At 37.2% G+C, this 10,524-nt stretch overlaps 2 protein-coding genes across 2 annotated transcripts; both read left to right on the forward strand.

The window, feature by feature from the left end:
* The first annotated feature begins 1,646 nt into the window (after positions 1-1,646).
* Positions 1,647-2,698, forward strand: taar3p. Its single transcript, XM_004914870.4, has one exon. It carries the CDS (start codon positions 1,691-1,693, stop codon positions 2,696-2,698), a length of 1,008 nt encoding a protein of 335 aa, XP_004914927.3. The 5' UTR covers positions 1,647-1,690.
* A 6,893-nt stretch (positions 2,699-9,591) lies between these two features.
* On the forward strand, positions 9,592-10,524 carry LOC100487949 (trace amine-associated receptor 4). The gene has a single exon (XM_002935812.4). The coding sequence runs from the start codon at positions 9,595-9,597 to the stop codon at positions 10,522-10,524; it is 930 nt and encodes a 309-aa protein (XP_002935858.4). The 5' UTR covers positions 9,592-9,594.

Genomic DNA, 10,524 nt, shown 5'->3' on the forward strand with positions numbered 1-10,524 from the left:
TCTCACTCGGCCCAGATAACTATGGCTCACTAGTACTTGTTCGGTAACCCATAGCAACCAGTCAGATTTTCTTTGTTGAAAATTAACTGTTTTGCTGCTATGGGTTAGTAGTCTATAATAAAGTTGCATGTATTATTAATAGGGATGCACCAAATCCTGGATTCGGTTCGGGATTCGGGCCGAATCCAGCCTTTTTTTGATGGTTTCGGCCGAATCCACGGTCCCGGCCAAACCTAATCCGATTAGCATAAATTAGCATATGCTAATTAGCATTCGGAAAGGGTTAAAATTTAGGGGGGGTTTTAACCCTTCACGATCCTAATTAGGCATTAGGATCCATATGCCAATTAGGATTCGGTTTGGGATTCAGCAGAATCCATCAGGGTGGGTTCGGAGTTCGACAGAACCCAAAAAAGTGGGTTTGGTGCATCCCTAATTATTAATAATAAGTATTTATACAATTCTAGTATATTTTGCAGGACTTTACACAAAATGTTGTATCCATCAAACATACAGATTACATACAAACACTGACTGATACAGGAAAAAAGCCCCAGCTATTTAAAGCTTAGTCACTAAATTAATTAATGAAATCACTAGTGTTCAGACAGGGAGATCATTACAGCAAGATCCTATAGACTACATTGCTCCCCTCTGGTGTAAATAGTAAATCAGGCAGTTAAAACCTTCCAGTCCTCTGAGAGGAAACCAGTAATCATTTGGGAAAGATTTTGTAGATATAAATTCCTCATTATTTGTCACCTTTAAGCAGTATGATGTACGGTACTCCTGTAAACACTGGTGGTTTTGGAGTAAATCAGAAAAAAACAAGTTAATAATGCTATCTTAACAACAGGTATGTTGATCTCATATTTCAACAATATTACTGAATTTACAAGTTTTCTGTATTATTTCTTAAGTTTGTCTTGCACAGCTTCATTCTGGAAAAAAGAAAAATCTTAACGTGGTTAATTAAAGAATAAGGAAGCAGTTGTACAGTACATATAGTCTAATACAGAATCAGTTGTAAACAAATGTGTAATTCACTAGATAGATAGATTGAGATAGAGATTTTTTTAATGGCTAATGCTTTATGCCTGTCTTCTTTTATTTAGTTTTATAGCATACATTATCATGACTTATCATGCCCTATCTATACACTATTGTTTTAGTAGCATGAGTGGGGACAAATTGGTTACCAGGCCCTAGGGGCAGCTGAGGATCTTTGCACTGTTTTCTCCATTGGCACATTTAAAGTTTGCACATTTGCTATAAGTCTGGATCTTGCTGTTAACACATTAAGTTTGAGGGACAGTCTTATTTAGGCAGTCGTAGAATATATGAATATGTATGGAAGGCATTTCTTGTATTAATGTGTATTCAGTGTATGAAGACATTTTTTGTCTTTTATATATTTTGTATTATATTACAATAATTATAGCCAATAAAAAGTATTTAAATGTTAAATCCCATACTTTTTCTGTTTGCTATGCATATATTATTTAGGTAATGCCTGAGGCTTTGGAGATCAATTTAATGCACATTTGTTTAAATGTTATAATTTCCATATTTACCTATAATATGATGGTGACAAAGATATTACATATATTTTAACAAACTGTCTTACAGACTTATGTTCATCACTAGAAGAATATTCGAGCTTCCTTGGCATTCCTTGACCAATTTGAATATGGACTTTTGTTCAGATTTTGTGAACATCTCCTGCCTTGGGACCATCAGGTCGCCTGCAAGTTATTCTGTTATGATAATTGTTATGCTTGGAGCTATAATACTCACAACCATAGGAAATCTAATGGTGATCATTTCAGTGTCACATTTTAAACAGCTCCATTCTCCCACTAACTTCCTTATTTTGTCCTTGGCCGTTACAGATTTCCTTTTAGGACTGGTGATTATGCCTTACAGCATGGTGAGGTCCTTAACATCTTGTTGGTATTTTGGAGACTTATTCTGCAAGTTGCATGGCTGTATTGATATGGCACTGTCCACATCTTCCATATTTCATCTCTTCTTTATTTCTGTTGATCGCTACTATGCAGTGTGTCAGCCTCTTCATTATTACAAATGCATAACTAATAATGTAATACAGGTGTTTCTGTTTATCAGTTGGTCTGTCTCGTGTCTGTATTCTTTTGGCCTTGTTTTTTCCAATATACACACTGAGGGAATACAACACTATATAGCCTCATTTACCTGCACTGGCTCCTGTTCTCTTGCTTTCAACAAGATTTGGGGGGCAATTTCTGCATTGATAAGTTTCTTTATTCCAGGTACCCTGATGATTGGGATATATATACATATTTTTTCTGTTGCCAATAAGCAAGCTAAACATATGCATAATCACCATAATATCCAGCCTGATAGACCAAGTATACAGATTAAAGTTTCTGTCAGAGCTGAAAGCAAGGCAGCAAAAACTCTGAGCATTGTTATGGGAGTGTTTCTATTTTGCTGGCTGCCATTTTTTATTCTGACTATAGTAGATCCTTACATTAACTTTTCAACTTCCGAACATGTCTACAGTACTGTTTTATGGCTTGGTTATTTTAACTCAGCCCTCAATCCAATTATTTATGCCTTATTCTACCCATGGTTTCAAAAAACCTTTCAATTTATTATAACAGGGAATATATTTAAAGCAGGATCTTCATTTTCACAAGTGTTGAGCAATAGTTAATACAAAGTAATTTTTTTTACAAATTAATATTTGTAGAGATGAGAAATAGCCATAGTCTCCATTTCCAACTATGGTTCCCTGCAATGCCATATTACTAGAAAAGAATAATATTTGTTTGCTCTCACTCTGTATCCTTTATGGTTGTAGTGAAAACTGTGATGTTTAGGTATTTGGGCAATTTTTGGCCATATATCGGTTGAGCAGACTACCTGGAAGGCTCCATACACACAGTTGTTTCTTAATGGTTAATCAAAGAAGCCTCTTTTAATTTACTTTTTGTTCACAATAAATATGGGGGTTTGCAGATCTTCATTTTTGTGAAATTATTTTTTTTTTTTTTTTTTTTTAGCATTTAGGATCATTTGCCCAAAGATTTGTAGTTTAGCTCCAAAAACATTAGCTGAACTTGTCTGTTTTGACAGCTGCTATTTTTGCCTAAGCAAAAAACCTTGTCCCTTGTCTTCCTTTGCTGTTACTGTATTGCATATTTTTGAGATTATTTCTGCATTCTGTAATATTTTCTGTAGCCCATTGTTTCTTTTAATAAACCTTTGCATTTACATCATTATCTTATTTACTTTGTTTATTGACCAGGGCAGCATCAAGACATGCGGGTGACAGAACCATTGCCATTTACTTTTTTTTCCCTGCTGTCCAGGATGGGTGTAAAATGCCACAGCTTTATTAAAACTGTAAACAAGCTAACAATTGAATAAACAATAACACTATATCTTTGCCCTCTCTACTGGAGTGAACGGACCCCTCTGCCATGCGCTGCACTGCGCTGAGGTGGGCAAGTGAAGGCAAAACCCCTTGAGAAAGCGTGCATGCATGAAATGCGTAGGGTTATTGCTACACCAGCATTATCTGCTTGATTAGAAACTGCATAGATGCTTTTTCAGTGAATATTTTATTATGTTGGAGTCAGAATAAGGGTGTAATTTTAAAAGTACCTGGCTAGGTTCTTGATATATAACCTTTTAAAATTTCTGTAACTTTTTGAGGCTTTTCACCCTGGTGCAGATTTTAGGGCACTAGGGCACGTAGCTTTACAACTACAATACAACTCTTATTCTCAATAAACTTTGAATATACTGGAATTCTTTTTATATATTGAATGTAAACCATGGAATATTTTCCTTTTACATCATAAAAACACATTGTATATACTGTGGAATTTTCATGTACAATTGTGTGCATTGTGTGCAGTTTTTATTTAAGTTAAGAGGTAGTTTTTAAACCTGTTGGATTTGATTCATATATATGATGTCACTGTACTGTATTGTACAAGTACTTCAACTTCACTGCACTTACCTTAACTTCACTGTATTAACCTCAACTTCACTGCACTTACCTTAACTTCACTGTATTAACCTCAACTTCACTGCACTTACCTTAACTTCACTGTATTTACTTCAACTTCACTCTACTTACATTGTGCTATATTTTATATACTGCACTGCTGTTCCTTGCATTTCTGGTTAGATGCTAAATTTCATTTCATTACCCTGTATTTATACCTGTGTAATGACAAAAAGGTGAATCTAATCTAATGAGGGCCATTCCTAATTTTTATTTTCAGAAATCATAAGTAGGCCTTACTCCGAATTCCTACCTCCTGGGACCATAACCCAAGATGGTTAAACCAAACACTTTAAACACCAAATCCCTTACCCTCTCACCAAACCATTTAGGTCAGGTGGGCGGGATGATCGCCGCTGACTCCATGCACTGGCTTGTTCTTGCTGTGGTCTCCTTGCAACATGAGGTACTCCTTTCCTCCTCCCTTCTCACTGTGACCATAATCTGATGCTTCCACCTACCTGCCTTTCTAGCTTTGTCAAGGCTTCCCTCCTTAAACCCTTTAGGTCCGGGTAGCTCCAATACAGTTACATACAAAAACTTTGTAAACTATTGCATTGGAAATCTGTCACAACACTGTTAACACATGCTTTAACCCAGTGCTGTCCAACTGGCGGTTCATAACCCCCCTCTGTGTGCCCCCCCCCCCACCTGTCTGGCTGCTTTGATGGCTTACCTTTGTGTAAAGGTCCCCATACACTATAAGATCCGCTCGCTTGGCGATGTCGCCAAGCGAGCGGATCTTCTCCCGATATCCCCCACCTACGGGTGGGCGATATCGGGAGAATCCAGGGTAATACGATCGTTTGGCCCTGGGGCCAAACAATCGAATTACAACAACTGGCAATGGCAAAGTCGGTTTTTAATATATAGTTATTGTGCAGACTATAGGAACAGTGCCAGCATAGGGCAGGCAGAGTATGGCAGACAGCATAGGGCAGGCAGAGTATGGCACACACAGGCAGCATAGGGCAGGTAGAGTATGGCACATACAGGCAGGATAGGGCAGGCAGAGTATGGCACACAGGCAGCATGGGGCAGGCAGAGTATAGCTCATACAAGCAGCATAGGGCAGGCAGAGTATGGCACACATAGGCAACATAGGACAGGTAGAGTATGGCAGGTATTTGCTGTACTACCACCTAATATGGGTATGGTCATGCAATAACTTGGGTGTGGTTTCAAGTGAGTGTGGTTTAAAAAGGGGGAGTGGTCAAACCTGGCTTCCATTATCGGCTCTCCACCATGTAGGCCGGAAAAATCCTGGCACTCTGTACCACAGAAGTTGGAAAGCACTGCCTTAAACCACCTAGTGTGGTCAGGTCTGTATCAGCAATTTACACCTACATGCAAGGTAATTAGCACCTAAGGAATAACATAGAAGTGAAAGACTTGTCAGAGAACATCTTTAAGATGCCACAGTGGATTACAATTTTTGCACACACATCGATGCATAATTGTGTTGAATACCAGTCTCCCTTGCATTAGTATGCCCTGTCATTTGCAGAGCTAGCTGAACTGAAAGCAGTGTCAGACTGGGATTGCCAGGGCTCAACATAAATCCTTGGACTAAATGCTCCATGGTATTTTTCTCTTTTCCACAATCAGCATCTTTATTGCACTAATCTCTCCTTCTTACTTCTCTATGAACAAATAAATAAGGTTGAGGAGACTGCCTCATACAGACAAAAGCAAACAAAAGTAACTCTGGGAATGTATTCCAAACTCTTAAAAAAAATCCCATTTACATGGGTTTATCCTATAGGCTACAGCTCACCCACTGGGTTTGAAGCTGAAGCCAGGATAATAGCTGATCAGATTCCCAACTACAGACCAGTTTTGCCTTTCTTGAGACTCATCAATGTAGTGCAGGGTTTTCTGATCAGCTTAGGTAGAGTCAGCATGTGGTTCTACAAACAAATAAATAAGGTTGAGGAGACTGCCTCATACAGACAAAAGCAAACAAAAGGAATTCTGGGAATGAATTCCAAACTCTTAAAAAAATCCCATTTACATGGGTTTATCCTATAGGCTATTCATTCCCAGAAATCCCTTTGTTTACTTTTCTATGGTAATATCTAACCTTCTCTCCATTACTCCCCTTTGTTCTTAGAGAAAAGAGGAATGACCAAGATAAAGGCATAAAAGGTCCAATATGGAGCAGGAAGGCCCACTAATATGTGGACCCACCAGTTTTCCTGGTATCCTGGTGGGCCAGTCTGACACTGACTGACAGACTAGTTGTAAGGAACATGTGTAAGTTTTTTATAGAAAAGGAAAAAAATAATGGTAAAATAAGCACAGGCTTGCTTCTTAGAACAGACATTGCAGTTTTTTGGAGTTTGCCATAGGCAGTCTTATGGTATCCCAAACACCCAGTTTAAAGGTGGGTGCTCAGCACCAGACTGGCCTGCAGGACACTGGGAGGGAATGCAGTGGGCCCTAGTCCTGTTGGGCCCCATGGTCTGGGCACAATGTAGCACAGTGGTGGAGTGTGGGGCAGAATGCAGTGATTGATAATCGGTGGCAAAAATTATCAACGCTGGACGGGGGTGGAGTTGGGTGATGTGATGAAGGGTGCCCTTAGCTGGGGGAGGGTGCTTATTCTAGGTTTTCCAGTGGGCCCTGCCTCTCCCAGTCCCACACTGATCTTGCTACACTAACGGCCTACATGTGGATCTTGTGCATATGTAATACTTTTAAATTTACAATGTGATTAGTAGTGATGAACAATCTGTCAATGTGAACATACTTCAAGTCAATGGCCATTTTTCACAGCTTTTTTTTTGCGTAAAATGCATTTAAGTCTAAAGTTTTGGTGTGTTTTTTTTTCCACACAAAATACATGGTTAATAAGTTAAAGTTTGTACTTTGCTGAGTAGTCCCGGTATCCTATTTAATTTAAAGTTTAGCAAGAGGCCTCCATTTGGACCACCCAGTTAGCTGAATGGGGGGGGGGGGGAAACTGATGTCTGTTGCAGTTTTTGAGTAGTGTTAGACAAAAATGTTGTCACAAGGTGCCACAGATCCCATTTAATCTCTTAAACTCTCCTTTTTCAAAGAAATGCCCACTCTAATAAAAAGGTAGGTTTAATATTGGACTCATCCATGACTTTTAGAATGCATCTAAAATTTATAACAAACATACAAATAATTATTGGTACTTGTCCATGAATGTTTCATTTCTCTTGTGAATCCTTTTTACATTAAAATAAGGTTTTTGTCAGGATATTTACCCATTAAACACAAATTGAAACAAAGACAATTCTTAGACTTTGCCTGAGCTCATGTAAGCCAGACAGCATTTCTTTTTAAAAGGTACTTGCTCTAATTATAAAAGCAGTGTGTGCTTCAATGAGGCCAAATAATAATACTTGCTCATCCCTGATGTAAACAAGTCATTGACAGTACTTTACATTCATTTCTTCTGGGAACAAAACTGTAATCTTTTGGGAAAAATTATGTTTATATAAATTACATCTGTTGAAACACTTGGTAGAGTCACTGATTACTTAAGAGGAATAAATCTGCAGTGAAAACCTAAAGGTAGGTATGCCATACACATCTTTCATGTTAAAATAAACCCAGAATACAAAGTAATATTTATTTTTACTTCATGTATCTTTATTTACATTAACCAGTCATGAACAGCATGATTACCTAGTAATGAGGAACTAACATACTATACGGTATGTGAGCAGGAGTAAAGTGACTAAAGCTGGTTTATTCTGATAAATATAAATGCAGGAAAGTATGTATAATGTAATAAAAATAATATTGAAAATAAACATATATTATACATATTAGTGCATTTAATTGCACCAAGCCTGTCAACTGTCAACTGGGGTGCCTTTTAAGTCCCCTAGAGACAACACAACACAATCTTATATCCAAAAAACTTCCTTATTAATCTCTCCTCCACTTGCACATGCTGGGATATAATCTATTGGCATACATTTAAAAACTAATGGCTTATGCCTTGTTTCAACCTAATGCGAACAACCATATGCTGAGATATATCTTGTTTTTTAACTTTCTCTGCCCTTTCTGGATCCACTAATACTTGCCCTATGCATTCCTCTCCTTTAATTGCTTACTTGTTTCACCATAGTTCAGGAATCTTCAGGGCATTTTGTAATATCATTGTAGATATGCTACTTGTCATGTTATGCTTAATTTAATTTCTCATGACAATGTATGCATGAACAAAGAGTACTGCTACACAATACCCAGCCAGTGCCATTTTACAGTCCAATGTGCTATGTTTATAATGTCTATAGTAGTGTAGGAGAAGTAGTCTACATTGCATTTTAAGGAAACAACATTTCATTTGACCTGACCTGTGCACTGTATGAGCTGTGTTTAATAACACAATAAACCTTTTGACTAAATAGTTTTTTCTTTTATGAGAAGTGACTAAATTAATGAAAAACTATATTCCTCAGCAGATTAAAGATCAATGATTTTTTATAACATAAATCTCAGTATAAACAGTACAGTCTCCACCAGGGGCCAAATATAATTTGGATTGCCCATCTAATTTGTATTGTCTACTGTCTCACTGCTTCTATACCTGTTTCATCTACATCTACAATGGATTTGTACATCTGTTGTAGCCAACAACATACTCATAATAGGTACATCAGTACTCTCATTGTTATTCAGAAAAATCAATGTAATATTTTAAATAGCTACTTACTTTTTGTATACATGCCTGCACGTTTGAATTACTCTCAGAGAAAGAGCTATTAGACGGTATGATGGACTGTCCTAGTGGTCTTGATATATTTTTGTAAATCAGCCCGATGGTGTCTTTAGCCTTCAAATTTCTCTTAGCAACCCAGCAAGCCTGGTCACTGACTCAAAACTGTTAAAACTTCATAAATGAGCCGCTTCAGCTCCTAATGAGCATAGTGACTAATGAAGCTTTGTCAGCATATCAGATTGAGAGTTGGGCACCAGGATTAGTGAGCTGCTACTCTCAAAAATGAATGTGGAGGGACAAAATGTAATACGTTTTAAAATGTTAATTTTGGCAAAACAGGATAAAATAAAAAAAAGAATGAATTGAAAAAAGTCATCATTTGCAAAGTACTATTTGTAAGCAACAACTTTGGTAAAATCATCAATCCGTTTAATATCCCATCCCATTTAAGTTCAAACAAATGCAATATATTCAATAAAATGAATTTCAGAATTGTTAAAAAATGTTGCATTAGTTCCCTTATTGGTTTGTTAACAGACGTAAAGATGTAATGAAGAAGAAAAAAAAGCATCTTCCAGCATATTAACAAACATCATTATTGGGTAAAATATAATTAATATAAGGTGACCACAAACATATTCATTTATTCCTTGTTGTTTTTTTGCTTTGTTTTGATTTGCAGGAATTTTGATTCTTCTCACTAAAGACATCTGAACTTTTTGTCATTTATTCATTCAACCAACCAACCAAGTAGAATATGGACTTTTGCTTGGAATTTGGAAACACCTCCTGCCTTAGGACCAACAGGGCTCCTATAAGTTTTTCTGCTATGTTCATTGTAATGGCTGGAGCTATAGTACTCACAACCATAGGAAATCTAATGGTGATCATTTCAGTGTCACATTTTAAACAGCTCCATTCTCCGACTAACTTCCTTATTCTGTCCTTGGCCATTACAGATTGCCTGTTAGGACTGGTGATTATGCCTTACAGCATGGTGAGGTCATTAACATCTTGCTGGTATTTTGGAGACTTATTCTGCAGGTTGCACAGTTGCTTAGACATGACATTGTCTACAACCTCTATATTTCATCTCTTCTTTATTTCTGTTGACCGATACTATGCAGTGTGTCAGCCTCTTCATTATTGCAGAAACATAACTACTAATGTCATATTGGTATTTATATGTATCAGTTGGGCTTTCTCCTGTCTGTATTCTTCTGGGCTTGTTTTTTCCAATGTACACACTGAGGGAATCCAAAACTATTTAGCCACATTTGCTTGTACTGGCTCCTGTTCTCTTGCTTTTAACAAGATTTGGGCAGTAATTACTTCAGCACTGTGTTTCTTTATGCCAGGGACAATGATGATTGGGATTTACATACACATTTTCTCTGTTGCCAGTAAGCAAGCTAAGCTTGTACGTAATCAGCAGAATGTTCACACTGATAAAGCAAAGAATAAACTGTCTTTCAGGGCTGAAAGCAAAGCAGCAAAAGCACTAAGTATTGTCATGGGTGTGTTCTTGTTTTGCTGGCTGCCATTTTTCATTGTAACTTTAGTGGACCCTTACACAGATTTTTCAGCTTCAGAAGATGTATACAATACAGTTCTATGGTTTGGGTATTTGAACTCTGCCATCAACCCCATCATTTATGCATTGTTTTACCCATGGTTTAAAAGATCATGTGCATTGATTGTAAATGGGAATATATTTAAGGCAGGATCTTCATTTTCACATATTATAAGTAGTGTTTAA

This window comes from Xenopus tropicalis, chromosome 5, assembly GCF_000004195.4.
Source record: "Xenopus tropicalis strain Nigerian chromosome 5, UCB_Xtro_10.0, whole genome shotgun sequence".
NCBI lineage: Eukaryota > Metazoa > Chordata > Amphibia > Anura > Pipidae > Xenopus > Xenopus tropicalis.